This window comes from Acinonyx jubatus, chromosome E2 (genome assembly GCF_027475565.1).
Source record: "Acinonyx jubatus isolate Ajub_Pintada_27869175 chromosome E2, VMU_Ajub_asm_v1.0, whole genome shotgun sequence".
Taxonomy (NCBI): domain Eukaryota; kingdom Metazoa; phylum Chordata; class Mammalia; order Carnivora; family Felidae; genus Acinonyx; species Acinonyx jubatus.
The window spans coordinates 42,910,338-42,934,786 of record NC_069396.1 but is presented as its reverse complement, the minus strand read 5'-3'; the positions used below and the strand labels follow the sequence as shown (position 1 = coordinate 42,934,786).

Here is a 24,449-nt window from a genome sequence, read left to right as displayed (position 1 = left end):
CTCCTCAGCTGGGCTCCATCTGCCCCACGGAGCTGGCTTCTTCCTGGCTCCCCCCTGTCCCAGTCCCCTGTCCACGTGGGCCTCCCTCTCGCCAACCCTCCTTCTCTATTTTTCTATCTCTCTTTTTGCCTCAACCCTCCCTTCCCCCAACCATCTATCTTTCACCTTTTCTCACTCTCTGTCTCCCTGCTCTTGCTCTCTCTCTCCTTCCTTCTCTATCCCTCTCCCAGTCTGTGTCTTTCCATCTCTCTGCCTCTCATTTTCTCTCTCTCACTGTGTCTCTGCTTCTCCTCTCTCTCTCCATCTCTCCCCATGTCCCTCTCATTTTTATCTCTTGCTTTCGCCCTCTGTCTCTGTCTCCCACTTGCCAGAAATCAGACTCTTTCCCCTGGGGGTGGGGCCAGAGAGCCCCAGCCTGGGCCCTTCTCCCCTCCCCCATCCTCACCTCCATCCATCCCCAGAAAAGGGAATCAGGTCCCAGGTGGCCACGAGCAGGGCTCCTGGGCTGGGAGACACGTTGGGGAAGGCGTAGGCCAGATCTTGGGGGCCCGCTATAGTAACTCTGCCTGTGATTCTGCAACATACACAGCCCTGACTCGACGTGGACCCATCTGCCCAGGACGGGGCCACAAAGGCCTGGCCCAACTCCCAGGGAAATGCCTCAGGTGGGAACAGGGCCACAGCCTCCCCAGAGGACACCAGCCCATCGAGGCAGACCTGGGGGAGGCGGGAAAGGAAGAGTTGGGCTGGGGATTGTCATCAGGTCAGGGATTGGAGGGACAGGGCCCCGGGCCCAGAAGGACAGAGGAAAGGAGCAGATATAGACAGGATCAGTCAGGGACCTGTGGTCAGGGGTCAGGGCACTCACACTGGCCGTCCTGTGCATGACCTCAGAGAAGCCATCATCTGTCCTCTGCAGGGAGGGCCTCATCTCCATGCTTCAGCCCATAGGGGTGCAGGGGCAAGGCTGGGGACATCGTGACCTCTCAGAACTCCCAGGGAAGGGTCATGTCCCCTCATGTCCCTCATGACATGGGGGCCCTCAGTCCCCAAGGGCAGGGCTCACCAGATTGGGAGCATGTCCCGCCTCACCTCTGATCGCCTCGCTCCAGGTCACCTGGCTCTGCACGACTGAGGGGAAGGGGGTTCGGCCAAAAGCTGGGGTCCACCTGCCACAGCTGACCTACCTCCAGAGCCCTCACTGCCCCCTGCCCACCAGCAGCAGCCAGAGCATCCCCATGGTGGCCTCGTGTACTGGGTGGCTGCAATGGCTTATCTATCCCCAGGGCTGAGGTGGGGGCCCGGGAGGGGGCCGAGGTGGGGCTGGGGGGACTGTCAGTTCTGCTATCCATGTTTCATGGACCCAGCAGGCCTAGGAAGCTCCCAGGGATCCTGGTCCTCATCGGGTCTGGCCGGGGCTGGGCCAGGCCTGTAGGTGGGGGTGGGGCAAGGAGAGCAGACAAGATGGTTTCCAGGCCCTCCCCGGGAGCAGGGTTGCCCCAGGCCCCAGGGTGCAGGAGGGGCTCCCCACTCCATTAGCAGGCCTCGGCATGAGTCAAGCGATCCGCAGACAGAGAACTGGAGCTCTGCTGCCTGGGGAGCTGACGATGCAGGGGCCTCTCCTTCCCTGGACCCCACCGGCAGTGGGTTACAGACCGTCTCGCAGCCTCCCGGGACCGGAGCCAGCAGGTGCGGACAGAGCGGTCAAGATGTGCACCTGGGGAGATGGAGCGGCTGCAGGCCCGACACGGGGCCCACAGGGGGCGTCTGCAGAGAATGATGGGGGATTCTGTGGTAGAAAATCTCAGTTGAGCATTTGGGAGCATGACTGGGGGACATACCGGCCGAAGGAGAGGTGCACCTGGAGGGGTGAATGAGCAACCAGCAAAGGGGGCTCGTGCTGTGTACCTTGGAGACCGGTGGGGGCTGCCTGGCAGGGGAGGTTCTGAGTTAGGCAGTGGGGACCCCATTGTCAAAGTGGGGGGTCCCTGGGACACTGCTGTAACGCCCCAAATCCAAGCCAGCCTTCACCTGGTCAAACCAGGTGGGACAGAGGGGTGCTTATACAGGCCCTGATATGAGTGGACCCCTCACCTTCCCCCCCTCTGAGGAATCTCGGTTAAGGCCTCCCATCTATGTCCCCAGAACACCCCAGCATGGGGCCCAGGGGACCCCCTGGGAGCAGTGTCTAGGCCTGGTCAATGGTGGGGGGGGGGGTGCTGGGAGTGGGGCCACTTCTGGTCACATTCCCAGCTTTGTCCCCTCAAATGCACCACCTAGTAGAAGGTCAAACCCCACAGCCCCTGCCTCCTGGCTTGTACGAGGATTAAGCCAGCATTTCCCAACGTGTGGCTCCTGGGCTGCAGTCCGTGCAGGAATTCTGGGAGTGCATAGGAGAAAGTGAGGAAGCATTGGTTATTATTTTACTCATATTTTTCAATCTAATATTTTGTATTTATGTTGAAAAAAATGTGCCACTGCCATATGAAACCTACAGTTTTAGAAATATCGCCACTAAAGTCAAGGCTAAGTTGGAAAAAGAGAAAGACAAAAAGAAGAAGCAGAAAGACATGATCTAAATAAAATAATAATACAAGTGGGACCAGTGGTATTTGTTGCTGGCCTGCCTCCCCCAAGACACCCCCAGAAGAGCAGGGTTTTGTCTGGTCTCCAGTTGTGTCCTCAGTGCTTAGAATCGCGCTTGTTTGGCACGTAATACGTGCTCAATAAATACTAGTCGAATGAATGAAGGAAGGAAGGAAGGAAGAAATAATACAAATTAAGAAATCCACACTCAAATGTCTGACTTTGAGGAAATAATGAGAGAACATACATAAAACCCTTGGAAGCACCCAGACATAAGTGCTAAAAAATATTCATACATACACTTATTATTATAAAAAATTATTATTATGTACAAGTGCACCAAATAGACATTCTGGGCAAATGCTGACTGGCTGAGCATGAAAATCAAGATATGGCCAGGGCACCTGGGTGGCTTAGTCGGTTGAGCATCCGACTTCGTCCGGCTCAGGTCGTGATCTCACAGTTTGTGAGTTCGAGCCCTGCATCGGGCTCTGTGCTGTCAGCATGGAACCCACTTCAGATCCTTTGTCTCTCTCTCTCTCTCTCTCTCTCTCTCTCTGCACCTCCCCCACTCATGCTCTCTCTCTCAAAAATAAACATTTAAAAAAAACTTTTAAATAAATCAATCAAATCAAGGTATGCCCAAAGCTGAATACCACCATCCTAGGACAAACTTTTGAGACGTAAAAGCAAATCTGAATATGTATTAAACATTTCTTGCTGTCACGGCCTTATTTTCCACAATCACAACAGGCAAATCTTTCAGGTTGAACACTTCAGGGAGGGATAATTTCCCCACTTTGTCAGCTGCCAACATGCTCCTCCGGTCAATAAGTTTCTGTGGCGGTTCTAGAATGCGGGTCCCGAATTCTATCAACGGACTGAGAGTTGGGGTCGGTCTCTCTCTGCTCTTCTGAGTCTGGATAGGTTTGTGATGGCTTCGGCCAACTGAGTCGAGCAGAGGGGAGGCTGAGGTGTAAGAGGCAGTGTTTGTGGAAAGGCTCACTGTGGAGCCCGAGACACCTGGGAAGTCCAAGTGTCCTGGGGCGGCCATGCTCAGAGGCCAGCGAGCTGATAGCTGAGCCTAACCTCTGAGCTGTTCCAGCCCCGGCACCAGACATGGGAATAAAGTAGCTCTCCTAGTCCAGTCTCTGTCCACCCACTCCTTCCTTCCCATAGATCTTCCAGCTGAGGGTCTGGACGTCACGGAGCAGAAACAAGCTGTCCCTGCTGTTCCCGTTAGACCTTCTGAACCACGGACTCCACTAGCACGACGAGATGGTTGCTATTTAACCCCCCCGCGATGGTTGGGGTGTTTTGTTATGCAGCAAGAAGACGGGAACAGCTGCTCACTTAATAGCTGACGCATTTAAATAGTATTACTTCTTCTGCAGAAACTAAAATCCGCTCCCTACTCCCACCACGCCTTGAACGTTCACAGTGATTATTTCCGATCATTGCAATCATTGTTAATCAGGGTGGCATTTTCCTTGTAAGAGAGCTGTTGTGGAAGACTGTACGTTCCTCCTTCCGCTGGACGGGGAGGAAGCCAGCTTACAAACCACACGCGGGGCTTTCCACCCCAAGTCATCCAGAAGGCTTTTCTATATTTGAAAGCGAATGTTCAGATAAAAAGTCTATGAGCGCAAACCCCTGCTTGTGTCCCGGATAGGGTTGCACCCGGTGGGCCGAGTAGTTCTGGCTCGGAGATGCGTGCCAATGACACGGAAATAAGAGTGCTGATCTTCGACTTTTCTGAAGACCAAGACCTCAGCAGAACATCAAAACAGTCCTGTGTTGTCATTAGTTTTCTCATATCTGCGTGGCTCCTTGGGGAGGGGGCGAGGTGGGTGGGGACAAGAGGAGAAACTGAGGCTCACCGACCCTCAGCAAACAAAGGAAACTGGTAAATGGCTACTGAGTGAGTGGGCGCAATAATGGTCGCAGAAGCCAGCGCCGCCCCATGGCTGGCATGTTTCCAGTACACCTGCTATCGGCTTTTAATGCCCAGACGTCCACTAGATCCGCTAGAGCAGGGCTGTGTCCCCTCAGAGCCCCAGGGCAGGCCGTGCCCTCTTCAGTCCCTTGCGGAGCAAGGTCATGTCTGCTCTGCCCAGCCCCTCCTGCCAGGGTAAGCTCCTCCAGGACTTGGCTCCACCCGCTCAGGACCCCTACGGTGGGCCATGTTCTCTCAGAAGCCCTGAGCTTCATAAAACACACGTACGGGTCATTTTTCAGCTAATTACAAAAGAAAATTTATGTTCACGATGTGCAAGTCGAGTCCCAGATGGGATGGGTAGGATGGTCCGTTCACATGCGGACATTTGGAAAACCTGCCTGGAGCTTGCGGATGAGACGGGAGGAGGGGGTCGGGTGGGGCTGAGGTGCTCCCAAAGGACAAAGCGATGGTGGGGATCAACCACACTAAGGGTTTGGTATCCAGGGAGTGAGGCTCGGAGCATTTTCCAAACGCTCAGTTATCCAAAGGCACTTTCCTGTGTCTATTTATGTTTTAGGAAATTGCTCGGATGGACAACACATAATTTTTATCACCGAAAGTCATGGGAAGCAGGCACCCATGAGCATTTTCCTGCAGACCAGCTGGTTGTCAGCAACACATGGATGAGACCAGGGCAGAAAACACTTGATTTCTCCCAGTTTAGGGGCAGCAGCACCCCCTAGTGGCCGGCAGGCCTCCAAGAGATCTGCAGATGCTCTAGGGAACCCGGGGAAGCTGGGACCCGACCTCCAGCCCAGACCAAGGAAGGGGTGGTTGTCTCAGGTTCTGCTCACAGGGCCTGGCACTCCTGTCTCCATGCTACAGGGACCCAGTTTCCTGTGTTGGCCTATGATGAATATCTTTTTTCCCCCACTGGGTATCCACATCATGTTTTTAGAAAAAGCGCCCCATTTTCCATTGGGGAACCCCCTATACTCAAGTCATATAGTTCTTGAGGGTCAACCTTCCTGACTCCATGCACTACGTGCACAGTGATTTGATGAGGGATGAGGATATGACCCGAATCTGTCCAGAGAGAGCCAGGCCTGGACCTTGCTGTAGCTACTGGTTAAGAATTCCCTTTCCACTGGGGCTGCTAAGTGGTCCGTGAAGATAAGCCTTGTGTTTGGGTTGAAGGGGGGGGACATCTCTGTCTCTGGTTGTAGTGTAGTCTTCTTGGAAATAAAGCTGGCATGGAGAAAAGTAGATGTGAGAGAAGAAATGAGTCACAGTCCCGATAAAAAAGTATATGAGCAGCTGGATCCAACAGTACCTGAAGCCGATTGCTCCAGGGCAGTTTCAGTTAAGTGAACCAATTATTTTTTTTTTTCTCTTAAGCCAGTGGGGACTGGAGGATAATGCTCCCTGCCTGATTTGTGCCAGTCCCTAACTTCTCTCTTCCCTCCCCCACAAATGTCCTCATCGCTGTTTCCATTTGCAAACTCAGAGGCCGCATTAATCAAAACCATCTTTATTATTTAAAGAGCATCCTGTCATCAGGGGCACCTAGATGGGGGTCCCCAGGTGGCAGAACAATATTTACATGGGGGTCAGGAGGGTGAGGCTCGGGTGGTCCCAGGGCTGAGTGGGCCCGCCACTGTGGAAGAGAGGAGCCTGGAGGGAGGGTATCCTTGGACCTGTGGGCTCAGCCCAAGAAGAAAAATGTCCCATTCCAGGCCCAGGGTGAACCCCACCAGGTGGGGCTGGAGCCACCTAGGCGAACTTGGGCCCTGGAGGCGTGCACATCAAGGAGAAGCCGCAGGTCAGAGCTGGGTCACCATGCCGCTGGCTTCGGAGTGAGTCTGGGGAAAGACAACTGGGGGCTTCTGAGGACTGAGAGGTTTCCCCAGTCCCACAGCTCCCCTCCCCTCCCCAGAAGCCCTCTGAAATCCATCTGTTCCCTAGGCCGCCCTCTTCTAGGCCTGAGCATAGGTTTCCAGAAAACCCCGCCTTCTCCCTTTTCCCCATTAGAGTCCCAAACACTCCCGCCCTCTGGCTCCCATCTGGGCCCAACGTTCACCTTTATGGCCTGGAAGATCCACTCCCGGAAGTCACTGACTTTGGTGTAGACACCTGGCTTCTGGGCCAGGGCACAGCCGGTGCCCCAGCTCACGATGCCACACAGCCGCCAACGTGGCGTCCGAGAGATGCTATCCTCACACACGAAGGGGCCACCGCTGTCACCCTGGTGGGGGGAAGGGAGGCCTGGCTGGAGGCCGAGAGGGCATCCAGGAGGCCCTCTTGAATGGCCAGCGGCTGTGGCCACAGAGCCCCCTGGGCCTGAGATAGGGAGCCCGACCGCCCCCTGCCCTGGGTCTCCATCCCCGGAGTGGCAGGGGCTAGGGGCTACCCCACACAGTCCCTCACCTGGCAGGCGTCGATGCCACCCTCAGGGTAACCGGCACAGAACATCTTGGGCTTGATCTGGTTCGCGTAGAAATCAGGGCCGTTGCAGACATCGTTGCTGATTATGGGGACTCGGGCCTCCTGGAGTACCCCAGCCTGTTGGCCTGGGGGTGTGCGGGCAAGGCTGGCCAAGGCTGGGGAGCGTGCGCGGCCCCCTTCCCTCCTGGTGCCCCCCGCCCGGGCTCCTCAGCATCCCTGTGCCCCGGGGCCCAGAAGCATTCGACCAGCCGGACTGCTTTTCCCCAGCCCAGCTCAGTCTCCCTGACGGCGGCTCCGCAGACAGAGGATGGGACTCACCGTAGTACTGTGTGTTGCCCCAGCCGGTTACGGTACAGATCTTGCCATCCACCAGGGCCTGGCCGGCAGCCGGGAGGCACACGGGCTGGATGTATTCTGTGAGAGAGACCATGCGGTCCAGCCTCTGCCAGCCTGGCCCACCTTGTACCAAACCCCTGTCCGGCGGCCTCAAGCGCCCCAGTACACCCTTTCCTCGGTTCTTTTAAAATAACCACGGGAAGAGTTGCCATCAGCTGAGTTAACCGTGTACGAGGCGCTTTCCCGTATCCTCCAAACTCCCATCAGCCCGGGGGGAGGGGAGGGGCACCGTTAGCCCATTTCCAGAGGAGGGACATGAAGCCCAGTCACTTGTCCAGAGTCTCATAACGACTCATTGACAGAGCTAGAACTGGAACCCAGGTCGGCCTGATTCCGGAGCCGGTGTTCTTAACCCCGGCCCACAGGGCCAGCCCCTGCCGAGAGGGTGCCTTTGTGAGAAGTAGGAAAAGGCATCCCTATCTTTACATACTTGACTTCCAACTGCCAGAAAATCATCACAGTAGATACACAGGTCTACGCCCACAACAGTGACAATGGTGCCCCTGAGATGCGATGTCCTTGTGCCGGGCACAACACGCACAGAGGGTTTGTCTGCTCCCTGCTGGTGACTTCACGGGCCTGAGCCTCGGAGCTCTACGCTATAAAATGGACAGAATAATCTTTTCCCCCAGAGGGTGTGGTGAGAAACTGGCGAAGCACTGAGCAGCCCACCTGACACATAGGAAATGCTCACATGAATGAGTCACAGTAATAAACGACAAAAGCGGTGACTGCTCACACGAACTGGGTGCTCACTGTGTGCTGCCATCGCTCATTTACTCACATTCCCCTTTTAATCGTCTCAAAAACCCTAGGCGGTCATTTAATGGATCAGGGAAACTGAGGCACAGACAGAGGTGAAGCCACACACTCAAGATCACATAGACGGCAAGCCCCGGAATCTGACCCCAAATCCTATGCTGTTACCCCCTCGGCCCCGTGTCTCGAACCGAAGCCACTCCCACCCCCTCCTCCTGTGCTTCCACGGACACTTCTTTACTTCAGTATTTGTAACCCCCAAAGACAAGGCTTTGTTTTTAAAAAAAAAAAAACGTGTATCTGGGGCACCTGGTCACGATCAGGTGATGAGATCTGATCATGAGATCAGGTCACGATCTCATGGTTTGTGGGTTCAAGTCCCACATGCTCCGTGCCGTCAGCGTGGAGCCCAATTTGGATCTCTCCCCCTCTCTGTCCCCCACTGGTGCATGCTCTCTCTCTCTCTCTCTCTCTCGAAAATAAATACGAAAGAAAAAAGCAAAATGTGCACCATCCCCTTCGATGGGAAAACCAATAACACGGATCATTCAAAAGAAAATAGGCATAAAAATAAGTATACTAGAAACCACAAAACAGTCCCACAGCACAGCCTGGGGGTTACACGCACAGATTCCCACGCCAGGCAGGCTTGGCTCAGATCTTTGCCATTTTTCCAGCTGCGGGACTTTGGAGCAGAGTTCCCTTCTCTGTGTCGGGATCTTTCCCCACGTGGGAACGAAGGATCAGAGGAGGACCCACCCTCCCCAGGCTGCTGTGGGGGCTAATTGTACTATTTCATTATCATTGTACCGTTGCCTGACGGAGGCTCATCGTCGTCATTACTACGACCTCGTGGCCATTGTTTTTATGATTAGTGTCACCACACTGTGGCCTGCTGAAAGCGGAAGCCCAAGGTCTGCTCTCAATCCAGAGGCAGGCCCTGGAGAAGCGTCCTGGCCCCCAAGGGGAGTCTTGCCCCCTGACAGCAAGGAAATGCCCCAGAGAACTGCAGAGGGGCTAAGTTCTGAGTCCCTCTCTGATTCATCTATTTTAAAAGCCTTCTTCATTTCATCTTTTTCATTTTAATTTTTTTTTATGTTTATTTTTGAGAGAGAGGGAGAGACAGATCGTGAGCAGGGGAGGGGCAGAGAGAGAGGGAGACACAGAATCTGAAGCAGGCTCCAGACTCTGAGCTCTCAGCACAAGAGCCCGATGCGGGGCTGGAACTCACGAGCCACGAGATCATGACCTGAGCCGAAGTCGGACGCTCAACCGACTGAACCACCCGGGCGCCCCTCTTCATTTCATCTTAACTATATTTGTTGGTAACAGCTCTCTTGAGATGTAATGCACACACCATGCAGGTCGCCCTCTTCGAGTGTACGAGTCAATGGCTTTTTAGTGGGTTCACATAGAGTTGGGTGCCTGACGATCCATTTCAGAACAAAAGAGATCCTGTGTTCTTGACTCATCCCCTCCCAGTCTCCCCACCCCAGCCTCGCCCCTACCTCATACCTCCCCTACCCCCGGGTAACCACCGATCTTTCTCTGTCCCCACACCTGCCCATTCTGGAATTTCATTTTAACGGGATCACAGAGCGGCCTTCTGTGTCTGACTTTGGTTTTGCACAGTGTTTTCAAGGCTCATCTGAGTGTCTTGTGTTGGTACCCTGTCACTCCTTCCGTGTGTGGATGGACCACGTTCTGTTCATCCGTTTGTCAGACGTGTGGGTTGTCATCTTTTGCTTGTCGTCAACCGAGCTGCCTTGAACATCTGTGTGTGAGATTCTGTGCGGACATGTGTTTCCGCTTCTACTGGGCACGTACCCTGGGGTGGAATTTGCTGCGCCCAATGCTAACTCCATGTTTGACTTTTCGAGGAACGGCCGGGTGGTTTTTCAAAGTGGCTGCACCAGGTCGTCCCTGTCTGACGCGTGCCCGTCAAGATCGTTTCCCTTACCCCCATGGATTCCTATGGCTCCGTCCTCTCTCCTCCCAGCCTCTGGAGTCCCCAAGGCCAAGGCTCATCTCCAGACTTACCCGTGAGGGGCAGGGGGCTGGACAGGTGGACCAGGGCGATGTCATTGCTGTTTTCCTCGCTGTTGGGGTCTCGAAAGGGGAGGTAGCCCCCGTGGTACACCACCGCCTGCACCCCCAGCTGCAGGCCATGGGGGGAGGCCTGGGCCACAGCTCCGGCAAACACCCGCCATCGGGACAGGACCCGGTTCCGCCTGCCAGGGGACAGGAGAGGAGGATGGCAGCTGCCTGGGCACGGCCCGTCCCACGTCGCCTCTCCCCCTCAGCGCTACGGGACGCTCACTCAGGGAAGCAGTGGGCAGCTGTCAGCACCCAGTCTCCAGAGAGCAGGGACCCTCCACAGAGGTGAGCTCCATCGTAGCGAAGACTGACTTGCCACGGCCACCTGCCCAGGCTGGTGTCTCGGCCTCCCACGATGCGATCCACAGGCAGCTTCCGACGGCCACAATCTGTGGGAGAGGCGGAGTCACGAGGGCCCCGGGAGGGCCTGGAACCTCAGGACACAGCCCCATCCTTGGGGATCTATGGGGACAAGGTCCTGCCATCCTGAGGAAGTCTGAGAGGACACAGCTCTATCCCTGTAGGGTTGGATATGGCCAGTGTGGGGGGCGGGGGGCGGGGAGGGTGCCTGATGGGACATGGCCCTGCTCTGGGTTTGGGGGGAGGGCCTAAGGGAGAGGGTTCTGAGTTTCAGAGTCTCACCTTGGCAGACAGTAGCCAGGAAACGGCCCCTGGGACAGTCACTGTGAGAGAAAGACAGGGGCAGAGGCAGAAATAAAAAGAGAGGCCAATTAAGACGGAAGAAAGGGCACCGACCGCGGGCGGGTGGGCGCCCCTGCCCGCTGCCCTCCTCACCACACGGAGATGACCTCGAGCAGCCTCCGGGCCAGCGGCAGCCTCCCCTCGTCCACGCAGAAGAAGCCCGACGTGCCGTTGGCGCCCGCCGTCCGCACGTCCAGCTCCGAGTGGCCCAGGGCCCTGGGCAGGCAGGGGTCAGGCCTGCTCCTCCCGCCCCGCGCCGCCCGCCCACCCCCCGAGGGCCGCCCGCTACCTGAGGAAGCCCATGTCCTCGCAGCCCAGGCCCGCCACCCCGGCGTTGGAGCGTGAGGAGCACAGCAGCCGCCACGTGCCCTCCGTGTCGTCGAACACCATGAGCCGGGCGTCGGCAGGGCTGACCTGCACTGCAGGGCGACAGGACGGCCGCCTGGGTCACCTCCCCGCTGTGCCCACCCGCTTGCCCGCCCGACCCTGCGGGGCTCCAGGCCAGGGTCTCCGCGGAGCCAATAGGAGCTGGGGCGCACCTATGGGCTGGGAACCCGGGGACCTTCCTGTGGCCGCCGGGCTGCCTGAGCCGGCTGCACAGGCACCGCTAGTCTGACCCTTTGCTTGGCCATTTGGGAAGAGGGAAGCGGTTTCCACCGAGCTCCAGAGAGGATGGGCGTGTGCGGCTGGATCTCCCGGGGCCATCTTTACCCCCAGGAGGGGAAAACTCAGCCAACGTGGAGGAAAGCCAAGATCTGCCCCTTGATGAAGCCAGGCTTGCCAGACCCCCAGAACTGTTGGAGAAGTAAGTTCATCATTTCCCTTTCTGTTTAACCAGTTTGTTTCTTTTTTCTTTTTGTCTTCTGCAGCCTGAAGACCCTTGACACATCAGATTGCCCAAGTATCTAGAGACCCTATAGTTTTTTTGAAAGAAAGAAAGAAAGAAAGAAAGAAAGAAAGAAAGAAAGAAAGAAAGAAAGAGAAAGAAAGGGAAAGAAAGAAAAGCTATCTTTTCTGCACGACTTGTCCAAGCCTTGAATATACTAAAATGCATATGGTACTTCTCCAAGTAGTATCCATTCATTCATTCATTCACTCATTCATTCACCAGATAAGGGTTAGCCAGACATATACTCCGTACCCAGTCCTGTGTGGGGTGATGCTGGGGGCACAAAGATGACCTAGGCGGCCCTGGGTTGTGCCCTCACCAAGCCCAAGTCCAGGGGTGGGGAAGACAGACAGCAGAAAAAAAGTCACTCAACCAAACACCTCATCACAGGCTGTGAGAAGAGGTGGGGTGGAGACCCAGTAAGGCTGGAGAGAGCCCATGTCTGGGGCCGGTTGTGTTGAGAACTGAAGGCCCTCTGAGCCCCTCCCAGGCTGCTCCCCATACGGCCAGAGGACCCCTTTTCACACCTAAGCCAGGTCACAGGCCTCAGGCGTATTTATTTACATTTACCCCTCAGCACGGCCAGGCTCTGTTTTGGGCAGTGGACAAATTGCCAAAGCAGTAAGCGAATCAGACAAAACCCCTGCTCTGTGGAACTCAAAGGCCAGTAGGTGAGACGGGGAATGAAAGGGACACATGAGTAAAATAGATGGTGTGTCACAAAAGGAGCCGGGGAGCCAAATCAAGGCTGACAGAGGCAGGGGCGTACTGGCGTGCAGGGTGAAGCTGCCATTTTCCAGAGAGAGCTTCATTGAGGAGGTGGAGTGTGAATGTAGATCTGAAGGAGGGGAGAGAGTTGCGAAGGTAGGTGAGGGAACAGAGAACTAGGCCACAGGACCTGCGAGTACAGAGAACCCAAGGCTGGTGGGGGGTGCGGTGGGGGAGGACCAGCAAGGAGGCCGGAGCAGAGTGAGCGAGAGGCAGAGGAGCTGGGAGGCAGGCTGGGTCAACACCAGGACTTTGCTTCTCCCCGAAGAGAGGGGCAGCCAGGGGAGGCTCTGAGCCGGGAGGCCCTGACCCCACTCGGCGGTTCACAGGCTCCCTCTGCCTGCGGGCCGGGAGCAGAGCAGCGGGGGACCTGGGGAGGGGCTGCTGTGGTGTCCAGGAGGGGGTGGATGGAAGCTGGGCCAGGGCAGGGATGGTGGGGGCGAAGGGTTTAGACCCTGGGTCGCAGGGACAGGGTTTGCTGGCAGACTGGACGTGGCTGTGAAGGAAGGACAGGGGTCAAGGACAACTCCACGGTGTTTGGCCTGAGCCATAGAAGGATGGAGCTGCCATTGACCAGGATGGGGAAGGGGGCCGGGGGAGCAGGTCTGGGGAAGGACCAGCTGTGACCTCCTGGGTCCTTTTCTCCCGAGCTTCCTGCATTGCTGCTGCTCCAGAGCACATTCTAAGAAACCAAATCTGGGGCAAACTCAGTTTGCCAACCTCTCAGGAGGAAGCCAGCGAGGCCGTACCCAAGCCGAGTGGTCTTCCCATAGCCCCACAGATCTGGACAAGATCGTGCTGAGACCCTGCTAGGTGCCCAGCACTATGCCTCGTGCTCTCCCTGACCACCAACAGCAGGGCCTTGCCACACCACCCGGAAGCCACAGAGATCCCCATTTTGATCCCCAAGCTCAGAGAGACGGGGTGACTTGTCCAACATCACCGGGTGAGTGAGAAACAGAGAGGGTTCGCACCCAGGCTTCGCCACTCCAAACCCCAAGCTGTGAATGTTGCCCTAGGCGGCCTGTCCAGCCACTTCCCCTTCTGAGGGTCAAACAGTGACAGCGGGGGGACGTCAGTGGGTTGGACCATGTTATGCTATGTCATATCTAGTAGGGGGGGTGGCTTTTGAATCTCACAACCATCCTAGGGTATAGAGACCCCTTCTATGCCCATCTTGCAGATCGGGAAACTGAGCCTCAGAGAGGACATACTTGCCCAGGAACCTACCGCTAAGAACCAGCAAAGAATTTGAACCCAGGCCTGCCAGCCTACATACTCACTGCTGCTTCTGAGGGTCTCACCTGGACTTTCACCGGCCCCACCCTGGGCACACTTCCCCCAGCTAGCACTAAGAGCCTCCTGGCTGTCCTGCCTTAATTATGGCCTCCTGCTCTGAGGTGGGGGCAGGCGATGCCTGGTGCCTCTGCTGGATGGCGCCCACCACCCCGCATTCCAAGACCAAGACTTGGGGTTCAAACCGTCAGCTGGGGGTGAAAAGTTTCCAAGTGTTCCAGATAGGCTGAGGCCTTAGGGAAAAAATGATCGCTTTATGGATATGGGTTGGGGGAGATGCGGGGAGGGAATATCAAATGCCCCCTCCAATTATTTTTGAAGCCACGTTCTGTGCCACCGTTGCTCACTTTTCAACTCTTTATTCCTGTTTGAGTTATTTGAAAAAAAAAAAAAAAATGTGTTCCGGGTCACCTGGCTGGCTTACTAAATTGTGTGATATAGTTAGAGGTGTGAAAATGCCAGGAAAATGAGGTGGGGATATAGTTTTGCGTCTGTTTTTGTTTGTTTGTTTGTTTGTTTGTTTTGTAATTTCCCAGCAGTTTTGGAAAACCCAAGTATAACTTGAGCAGTAGTGCTGACGTTGCCCGGAGCTCGGTCTGAATCACGGCCTGGTTACTTTCCAGCTGGAGGCCAAGAACAAGGTCGTTCATTGGCAACTTGTGTGTATTCATTTAGGCAAAGACTCCCTGAGCACCGACTTAGATGCAGGACACCGTCTAGGACAGCAAACAACATGCCCCTGCCCTCCTAAAATGCACCAGAAGTACATAATTATCAGTGTGAGGAGAGTTTTACCGCGGCAACACGGATGGTGGTGGGGTCGGGGGGAGCATGAGGTCTGGGGTGCAGGAAGGCCTTGCTCAGGAACGTTAAAGCCTGAAGGTGAGACACAAAAGCAGTATTTACCAAGTGGCTGAGAACCAAGCACTGCAAGGACCTGCATCTCTCATTCTCCCCCGCGCCCCTCGCCGCTTACAGATGAGGCTATTGGGACTCAGGCGGGGCAGTACCGGTAGGAGGCCCCAGAGCTCAGAGTGACGGTGCGGAACCTTGAAACTGCTTCTAGGTGTGAGCTGGAAAGAGGTGATAAGCAAAGACTGTGGGACCGGGAGGGTTCTTCATGAGAGTGGACCCTGGCGAGTGCCAGACGCAAGCTTGAGGTGCGGGCGGAAGAGGGGGATGGACCCCAGGAGCCTTGGAGCCGCAACGGGTTGAGATTTTAGCCCAGCGGCAGTGGGGAGCTATGGAGGGGTTTTCGGCAGGGGCACGATCCCTCTGTCCTGCCGCTTATTCGGTGTGTGGTCTTCACTTCACTGGGCCTCAGTTTCCCCCATCTGAAAAATGGGGATGATAACAGCTCCAAATTCACAGGGTATGGTGCAAAATTTACAGCCAGGGCCTGGCAGATGTTAGCCGTCACTATGGCCAGTTGCTTGGCTATTTCTCGAGAAACAACAGAGTGTAGTTGTTCTGCACAAAAGCAGATCTAGGCTACCTGGGTTCAGATCCCAGACCCTGCCGCTTACTAGCTCTGAGACCTGCAGTACATCACTGGGCCTTTCTGTGCCTCGGCCTCCCCACATTAAAATGAGCTTTAGGGGAGGGTTAATGAATTGACAGCATAGAACCCAGGGGCCTGCGCCTGGCACCTGTAAATGCCAAGTGCTGACATGATGACCAACATGGACGTAGGCTTCCCTTGTCTGGATTTTCATTTCTTCTCTTGACGTGAGCAGAGCCCTTTATGGAATTGATAAGGCTCACGGGAGTGAAAAATACATGCCGACACTTAAGTTCCCCTTTCTTCCTGCTGCTCTGGGCCACAGAATGGCAGCCTGGGGCTGGCATCTGGGAAAATTCATCCATTCATTCCACATTTAGTGTCTGTATCTATTATTAGTGTGGCCATTCATTCTCAGCTGCCTGCAGACACAGCTCTAGCAAGTCTAACAGCTATTCCTGGCCTCATCATCTACCAGCTGTGTGCCCTCTCTGGTCTCATTTTCCACATCTGTAAATGGGGGTCATAACAGCAGCCGCCCCCCAGAAGAACTAGAATGGGTCGCCGAATTCATACGGCACCCCTCAGACAGGTTTTGACCTTGCCTCGCAGTAAGGAACACATTTTACATCACAGCGTAGCCCTGAACCTGTGCTTTCTGGGCGAATCATTGCGTTGCTCCGAGCCTCAGTTTCCCCATCTGTAAAACGGACTGATAAGCAGTACCACTCTCGTAAAACCAAAACAGAAGATTAACAAAACTTTTTCTTACGGAGAGAGGTACACTGTGGTATTTTCTAATCTAACCTATTTTTTAAAATGCGGTTTTCAACTCCCTAATTTAATTTCACGATGCACCAAGCGGGTAATGCACTTAGAGTCTAAGAGACACGAGACAAGTGAAGTGCTTAGAACAGTGCCTGGCCCAGAGCAGGCCCTCCACACGGCACAACATCGCTAACTTCTCTGCACAGGCTCCCGCAGTCACTCAGGACCTTTTTTCTGGAGCTCCCACCAGGTACATGTGTCCTCCAGGGCTTCCCAAAGGGTCCCAGCCTGCTTTACTCACCCGGATACAGCGGCTCCTGATCACTCTTGAGTAGAAAGGTCACTGCAGAGAAGGTAGAGGTGAGGGCAGGCAGGCGGCGGGGGGGAGGGGGGGGGCTGCAGGGGGCAGGGGAGGGTAGAGGCCCAGGGGCCACTCTCACCAATGGCCCAGGATGCTGCCCCGATGGCCGTCAGGAGCAGCAGTGTCCCCGCAGCGAGAGCTGCCACCTTGGGTCCGGAACAGCATGGCACAGTCCGGCCACCTGCAACAGACACCGTGCTGGAGCCACCGCCAGGCCTGTCCTCATCACGGCAGGGTCTGGGCACGGAGCCAGCTCTTAGCCCCCAGGGCTAACTTAGCACGCCTGAGCCTGCCATGCCCTGGGCCCAGTTTCTCAGGGCCGTCCCTCCCCTACAGCGTGGACAACCAGGTGTCCAGCTCCACAAGGCTTCCCGCTGGGAAGGGGCGTGGCCAGGACAGCCGCACTCCTGTCACGTAATGATCTTTCCTCCCCGGTGTCGGTGACACATGACAGGCGCTTCCGCACTTTGCTATCTCCTTCATCGTGTTGCACCCTTTTCTCGAAACTCTCACTTCTGATAACTCTCTCAGAGGTTCTTGTGACCCTTGACCTTTGCCCCCTTGGCAGCTCACTTCCCTCCTGTTTGGCATTTCCTCACCACCAGTCTGTTCCAGTCCCTCCGTCCTTGGGTATTCTCCCAAAGCCAGACCTCTCCCGCAGGACCCAGCTCCAAGGTCAAATGTGCCCCTGGAGGGTAGGAACCTAAGTTTGAAAATTCGCAAGCCCCACTTTGAAATATTGGTCTTACTCCGTGCTGACAGCTCGGAATCTGGAGTCTGCTTCCGATTCTGGGTCTCCCTCTCTCTGCCCCTCCCCCGCTCATGCTCCGTCTCCCTCTGTCTGTCTCTGTCTCTCTCTCAAAAATAAATAAACATTGGGGCGCCTGGGTGGCTCAGTCGGTTAAGCGGCCGACTTCAGCTCAGGTCATGATCTTGCGGTCCGTGGGTTCGAGCCCCGCGTTGGGCTCTGTGCTGACTGCTCAGAGCCTGGAGCCCGTTTCAGATTCTGTGTCTCCCTCTTTCTCTGACCCTCCCCTGTTCATGCTCTCTCTCTGTCTCAAAAATAAATAAATGTTAAAAAAAAAAAAAAGAGTTAAAGAATCCATGCTATAAACAAACAAACAAACAAACAAATAAATAAATAAATAAACAAACATTAAAAAAACATTTTAAATGTCGGCCTTACCCCTCCCTCCCTGGGACCTTGGACGGGTGGCATCACCTCTTTGAGCCTCAGCTTTCTCATCTATTTAATGGGCATCCTCCCAGCACTCACCTAAAAATAATACTTTCAAGTTCTCTTCAATAATAGCCAAACTCTAATCACAGGCTTATTTTCTCAAGCACTGCTCTAAATGCATTCACTTACTCAGGCTCATTTCAATTATGGTTCCCATTCTTCAAGCAGGAAGCACTAAGGCTCAGAGAAGTGGAGTCACATGCTCAGGGTGACTCAGCCAGCAAGAGGCAGTGCTGAGTCCTGAACCCCGGGCACGTTTGGTGCTGGGGCCCAAGTGTAGAACCACTAAGCCATGCTACCTCTCCCCGTGCTATAATGCCCGGCATAGAACAAGTTCTCAATAAATGTTTTTACATCATTAGAGCTGTGTGGTCCTGGGCAATACCCTTCACCTCTCTGGGACTCACTTTTCTCATTGGTAAATGGAGCTCTATTCATTCATTGTCCTGTTGGAGCAGCCACTGTAGCTGGCCCCATTCTAGGCTCAGGAGACACATCCCAAAACAAAACAGGTGAGATGCTCGCTCTCGTGGGGCTCACATTCTCATACGTGTAAGGTTGAGGGGAAAACATAAACAAGTAAGCAAACTCGATCATTTCCAGACTGTGGCGAAGTCTATGAAGGAAATAATGCAGGTCAGGGCAGCAGGTGGCCTCTGGAGGGTGCTGAGGGAAGGTCTCCCCAAGAGGGGACTTTTGAGCAGAGACCTGAAGGGTGACACCAGCCATGTAAAGATCTCAAGGAAGAGCGCTGTGGGCTGAGGGAACAGCACAGGCAAAATCCTTGAGGCAAAAATAAGCATATGATCTCTTTGAGAGAGGCCACTGATGTGGCCAGAATGGCATGAGCTTGGGGGAAGGCAGGCACCGAGGCTGGGACCAACTAGGGAGGCCAGTAGCCTGAGGAGAAGGGGGGTTTCATTTCCACTGCGACAGAGGCCCTGGGGATTAAGAGCCAACCCCTTTTGCTAGGGATTGTGGGAGGGCCGAAGATGCAGGGCTGCTAAATGCCTTTGGCAGGGCCTGGCGTGTGCCCAGCTGTCCCTGGCACCTGCAGGCCGTCCCCAGGGCAGCAGGAGCTCCCAGCTCTCCCCTCCATGTCGTGGTAGTACAGCTGGTGGGCACAGGGCCAGACCAGCACCCAGAACGGAGCAAGGCCTGGTCCAGGATCCTCCTGGGACGGCCGGCGTCTGGGTGTCTTAAGAACTTGAGAAGCCAGCAGTTCCCATCAAGGCATGAGAAAACAAATACTCCCTCCCTCCAAAGAGGCCACAGTGGGCCAGGCCAACCCTGGCCTCCCGCCCACGCCCGCCCACCGGCGACTCTGCCCCCAACCATCTTCCTGGTTCCGGTGGGAGGTCTTGACTCCCTGCAGCCATGAGGCTGGTCCTGGTCCCTTTGTTTTCAGGTGCCTGTCAGGGCTTTGGGCCCGGCCCAGAGGCTCTGGTGTGCCTGCCACCCCGTGTCTCTTGGGGTGGGAAGAACCTCCTTCCACGCCTTCTGGATCTGCGGACTTCGAGTAACCCTAAAACAGGTGCCCCTGGTGGGACAGGAGGCGTCTTCACTCTGGGTCCGCCTGTGTGAGAGGCCTCCTCACAGCTCGTCTTTGCGGAGGCAGGAAGTGTCCTCACTGTGGGCGTGAGGCAGCCTCCTTGCCCTGATTCCCGGGAAGCAGGGGAGCCTCCGGGCCTGGGAGGCAGCCTGCCCAGCCTCTGCCGCAGGCACTGCTCTCTGCCCCCCAAGGGCACTAAGGCTGCCCTACCTCAGGTCTTCTGCCCCCACCATTTGGCTGCAAACCCTCACAAGTGACATCTTTGGTTCCTTGGCTTGAAACTCAGGCTCGCGGCTCAGCCCTCACCCTACCCAGCTCCCACTTCCTGAATGGAGGGCCCTCCTTTGGCCTCCGGGATACGGCACGTGCCCGATTTTCCTTCCATTTTTCCAATGGGGCCTTCCCCATCCCCTGACCCTCTTCTTACTCCCTGAAACCTGGGGTCCATAGGGTGGCACATGGCCTCCCCCCACTCAGGCCCCCTGCTCCCATATCTGTCTCACACACCTCCACAGCCTCAGTTTCCCTTTTCTGTCCTGCAGCCTCGTAGATGTCCCCGCCCACAGGACCCTCCTGGTCTGACACTGGCCTCAATGTCCTCCCAACCCCCAGGTCCCGTCAGAGGCTCTCATCCTCAGGACTGTCCCTCATCTGCAGGATGCTTCCCCCTGCCACACACACAGCTTGCCAGCTCACAGCCTGCAGGCCTCCTGAGCATCTCCTGTCCACCCTCTCCTTCCCTGCTCCCAGCCCCACCTGGGCTCAGCCTCCCTTCTAGTCCAGCCTCCACACAGAAGCCCAAAGATCTTCCTAAACACAAAATCCATCCTGTCCCTTCTTTACCTAGAACCCTCCATGGCTCCCCAGTGTCCCCAGGACAGAGTCTTAGACCTTCAGCCCTGTGGTGCAGCTGTTAGAGATTCGGGGATTGAACATATTTCCCCAAATTCCCAGAGAGTCTTATGGGGCTTTCTTTATCAGACACCCAATAGTTTCCAAAGAGCAGTCAAAGCCCCAGAACTTGTAAAACACAAGTCAGTATAAGAGAAACGAAGACTAACCACCAGCGCCATCTTGCGGAGAGACCCAGCACTGCCAAGGCATCAGCCAGCCCTTCAGCAGAAATAGTCCTAAGAGACGTGGCTCCAGCTTGCTCACCTCACCGCTGCCCCAGCTCCACTTCCGGTATTACCTCCAGAAATAGCCGAATTACCCATGTGCCACTGCACACCCAGCGCCTTGTCAGCCCCTGCCTTTAGCCGCTCTTCCCTCTGCCTGGGACACCCTACCTATTCCCTACTCGTCCTGAGTGTCAGCCCAGGTATCGCCTCCTCCAATTCTGAGTCCCCAGGGAGCACCAAGAAGCCTGCCTTGGGCGCACTTCAAAGTAACACAGATGTAGCAGCCACAAGGCAGGGATGGCTCTCAGCCCTGTCCTAGCCCCGTCCTGAACTTCCCTTACATCCTTGCACCAGGTGTTAATAAGGACGGTATCATTATCCTCGTCCCCAGTGTACAGATGAGGAAAGGAGGCCCAGAGAGGCGCAGCCACCTACCCTGGGTCACCCAGCAAGTCGGCGCAGCACCAGAACCTCTAAGCATCTGTATCCAGGTTTGACCACCAGCTCCAGCCCCGCCAGCAGGACCCTGCGACGGGACCGGCTTGAGCTGCCCGGGGGTGCACTGGAGCCCCACTCTGCCTTGCTTCTCTCTGTAGCCAGACCCTCTCCGGCCACCCCTCTGGGCATGACCTGCTTTTCTCCCCGGTTCATTCACACATGGGCCCCGGGCCCGGGGACCCCAGGAGACATGCCGTCCCTGAGGTTCCAGGCTCTGTCACCCACCTGCTCAGCCAGGACAAGTGCCCCCTCCTGAGCCACTGTGAGCCTGGGCTCGCTCTGGGCCACAGCCGTGTGGCTTGGGGCTTGATCTGCCAACTGTGCTGAGACCCCACAAGGGCAGTGTCCACACTGATCGTTTCAGCCAACACAGCCAGCCCTTCCTGCCGAGCGTGCCATTCAGACCCTCATGCCACCCTGTGAGGCGTGCCTTCGTATCATCTCCATTCTACAGATGAAAGCTTGAGGACAAGAGAGGATAAATCTGGGACCTCCCAGCCAGAAAGTGCCACCACCTGGGACCAAACTCAGCTAGCCTGGTTGCAGGAGGAAGAGAGGGAGCCGGCCCCCACTGGAGAGGCAGGCAGGAAAAGCCGTCCCCTGATCGGGCCCCTCCAGCTGGCCCCCAAGCGTGGAAGAGGTTGAGGGAGAGGCGGGCTGTTTGGAGCCCCCACCGGGGCCTGCCAAGAGCCCTTCAGTGCCAGCCACTCGGGCACGTGTTTTCCCCCATCGTTCCTGGAGTGCTTTCTCTGCGACCTCTCCCCTCTCCATCCATCCTGGCCGAGTCCAAAGTCCTCTCTCTGCTCTTTTGCCCACAGTGCGGGGAGGTGGGAGGAATGTCTGGAATCGGTGGGGGTCTCGGGTCCTGGGGATGCCAAGTCGGCCGACCTCTGTCATAACCGCTCCAGTTCATGGCATGTGTCTCACATGCTAAGCCCCACAGTGGTGCCTTGTGTGTGCTCCGAGCTCCCAACAACCCCCGTACATAGGCAGGTAGGTAGGTTGGTAGCTTTAGGATCCATGCTTGACCCAGGGGTAAAATGAAGCCCAGAGAAAGGATGTCAGTTGTACAAGACCACACAGCAAAAAAGTGGCAGGTTCAAGTACAGGCCTGTGTGTTTAGCTCCAGAGTCTGTGTCCTTAACCATGATAGCTGGTCTTCCCACCTTAGCCCCAAGGAGAAGACGGTCCAGGGTTCGCTGAGAGATCACTGGGGTGTGAGGGGAAACTGAGGCATGGAGCCAGGCAGGTCATATGGGGTAGCGGGAAGGCGGGTGGTGGCACAGCCCCACAGAAAATTTGGTTAATAGTTAATCAGGTGGAAGAGACTTCATAAGGGGCTGGGGGTGGGCCCAGGAGGGGTGCCAGAGCAAGGGGGCTCTGAGGGGGTGGAGGGCTGGGAACAGAGCACAGAGGGAGGGGCGCGAGGCAGAGCCAAGGTTGGGACTCAAGGAAAAGGGGACTCACCCTCTTTCTCCGCCATGTCACGGCCTCTTGTTAATGATTCCCCGGCTGACTTCCTGGGCCGGGGAGGGACCTGTGGGGAGATGAACCGAGAGGCAGGGCCTGGGGGAGCCGAGCCCAGCCCCGGTGCCCCCAGTCCCAGGCGCCCATCCAGGGAGGCTGGAGGGACTGGGCCCTGGCCAGAGCACGCCGTGATCACGGACGCAGATCGGGCCGGGTTCAAGGATGGGGTCAGTGTCTGACCAGCAGCCAGGGGACGCCTGATTTGCAGGGTTGGGGGCCCCCCGTGCCTGGGCCTTGGTGAGGAGTGGGCTGAAGGTCTGAATTCCTAGGGCTGAGGGAGTAGATGAGAGCTGGGGACCTGAACTCCTGGGTCCTGGGGAAAAAGGCATTTGGGGGCTCTGAACTGCTGGGTATGTGGGAGGAGGGGCATAGGAGCCCAGACTCCCGGGTCTGAGGGAGGCGGAGACTGGGGCCCCATCCCTGTGTCTGAGGGAGACGGGGTTGGAGCTCCAAGGTCCTTGGAGAGACGTCTGGGAGCCCCTCTACTGGGAGGTGGGCGCTAGGTAGGGTGAGGATGAGGGTACCCGTGTCCCGGCCTGGAACTGAGGGCCCCGGTCCTTACCCTGGGGTCCGGCAGGTGGGGGCGGAGCTGAGAGATAGTGCCCTTGTCGGGTCAGTCTCCAGGCCTGGGCAGGAGCATGGTGGCCCCGCAGCAGCGGTGGCCCGGAGGCAGAGGCAGCGGCGTGGGGCCTGCTAGGCCTGGCTGCCTCACCTGAGGAGGAGGGGGGCTGGGCCGGAGGCGGGGGAAGGGGCGGGGAGGGGCAGGGCGGAGGGATCGGCAACGCTGGCGGCCACCTGGCTGGTGGGGCAGGGTTTGCAGGGGCTGGACCTGGCCGGCCTGCCCCCGCATCGCCTCCTTCCGGCCTGGAGGGGGCCCAGGTGTGCCAGTCTGAGGGGACATGGAAGGGGGGGGGTTGGGCAGACAGACAGAGCAGGCCGGGGATGGGGGGTGGGGCTGAGGGGGTGCCCGCAAGGATTGAAGGATGGGCCTTTGAACTGGAGGCAACCAGACAGAGGGCCCCGGCTGCCCCAAGCCCACCCTGCCCCTGCCTCTGCCCCTGCCTCTGGCCCAGCCCCCTCCCTACCCGCCCCCCCCCCCACCTTGCCCCAGCTCAGGCTTAACTCCCTCCCTGTCCTCCCCTGCTTCCTCTAGCACCTCCTGCCCAGCCCCAAGCCTGCCACTGCCCCTGCCATTTCCTGCCCCCCATGTGCAGCTCCTGAACAAGGCAGTCCGGGTCCCTGCCCCAGCCCTGGCCCCGGCCCCCTCCCCCCAGCTGCCTTCCTACAAGTCACGGGGGCTGGTTTGCTTTGGCAGCTTCCCTGCTGCCTGCAGCAGTGACCTCTGGAGCCTGGAAGTCCTACACAGGGGGGATGGGGGGCTTGGCCCGGAAAAGGCAGCACTGAGTGCTGAGGCCCAGGCCAAGTGGCCGGAAGTGTCCACAGGCAGATACACACTGTCCCGCCAGCAGCCAAGAGCGATCCACGTCAGACCCCAGGGCCAGATAAACACCCAGACACACAAGGGTCACCATCAGACACCTGCTTGTGGACAGCCATGCACCCAAACACAGACCACAGCTGCTCGCCCCACACACTGGCTCCACTCAGAGCCACAGCCTCTCACAGGGGGTCGTGCTGGCGGGGCCCCGCTGCTGCCCAGCCCCTCATCTCCCTCTCCCTCTCCCCAGCTCCCATCACAGCAGAGACCCACACTGCTGGGAAGAGACGGCTGCATTCCCTCTCTTCCTCTCCAGAGCACCTTCCCTGCCCTGCTGCCCCCTGCCCTACCCATGGCTCCCCTCTGCCCTCCCCCACCCTCCCATACCACTCACGGTCCCCACTGAGCTAGTGGCCCCCCAACCCCAACTAGTCAAGTACTAAGTGGCTGTCCCCGGGGAGGGCGAGACCCACCCACCTGCTCCTTCCTCATCCTTACCCCTGAACATGCACAGAGAGGTCCCACTGCCTGCCCGGGAGGGCGGCTCCCCATGAGAACTGAGGCTT

At 56.8% G+C, this 24,449-nt stretch overlaps 1 protein-coding gene across 4 annotated transcripts; it reads right to left on the bottom strand.

Annotated features, from left to right (window-relative positions):
- Positions 1 to 6,040: 6,040 nt before the first annotated feature.
- HPN (hepsin) lies at positions 6,041 to 23,189 on the bottom strand. 4 transcript variants are annotated; one of them, XM_053211185.1, is made up of 13 exons: positions 23,008 to 23,189; positions 22,386 to 22,455; positions 16,587 to 16,688; positions 16,448 to 16,489; positions 11,214 to 11,343; positions 11,018 to 11,140; positions 10,865 to 10,905; positions 10,446 to 10,611; positions 10,166 to 10,356; positions 7,289 to 7,384; positions 6,953 to 7,095; positions 6,606 to 6,794; positions 6,041 to 6,387 (listed from the first exon to the last, which is right to left on the bottom strand). In XM_053211185.1, exons 2-13 carry the CDS (start codon positions 22,399 to 22,401, stop codon positions 6,349 to 6,351), a joined length of 1,278 nt encoding a protein of 425 aa, XP_053067160.1. In that variant the 5' UTR covers positions 22,402 to 22,455; positions 23,008 to 23,189; the 3' UTR covers positions 6,041 to 6,348. The 4 variants fall into 4 exon arrangements, with proteins under 4 accessions (XP_053067160.1, XP_026900620.1, XP_053067159.1 ...); XM_027044819.2 differs by having other exon boundaries at positions 6,606 to 6,770; positions 23,008 to 23,179; XM_053211184.1 differs by lacking the exons at positions 16,448 to 16,489; positions 16,587 to 16,688; positions 22,386 to 22,455; positions 23,008 to 23,189 and adding an exon at positions 11,464 to 11,838.
- Between the last annotated feature and the right edge of the window lie 1,260 nt (positions 23,190 to 24,449).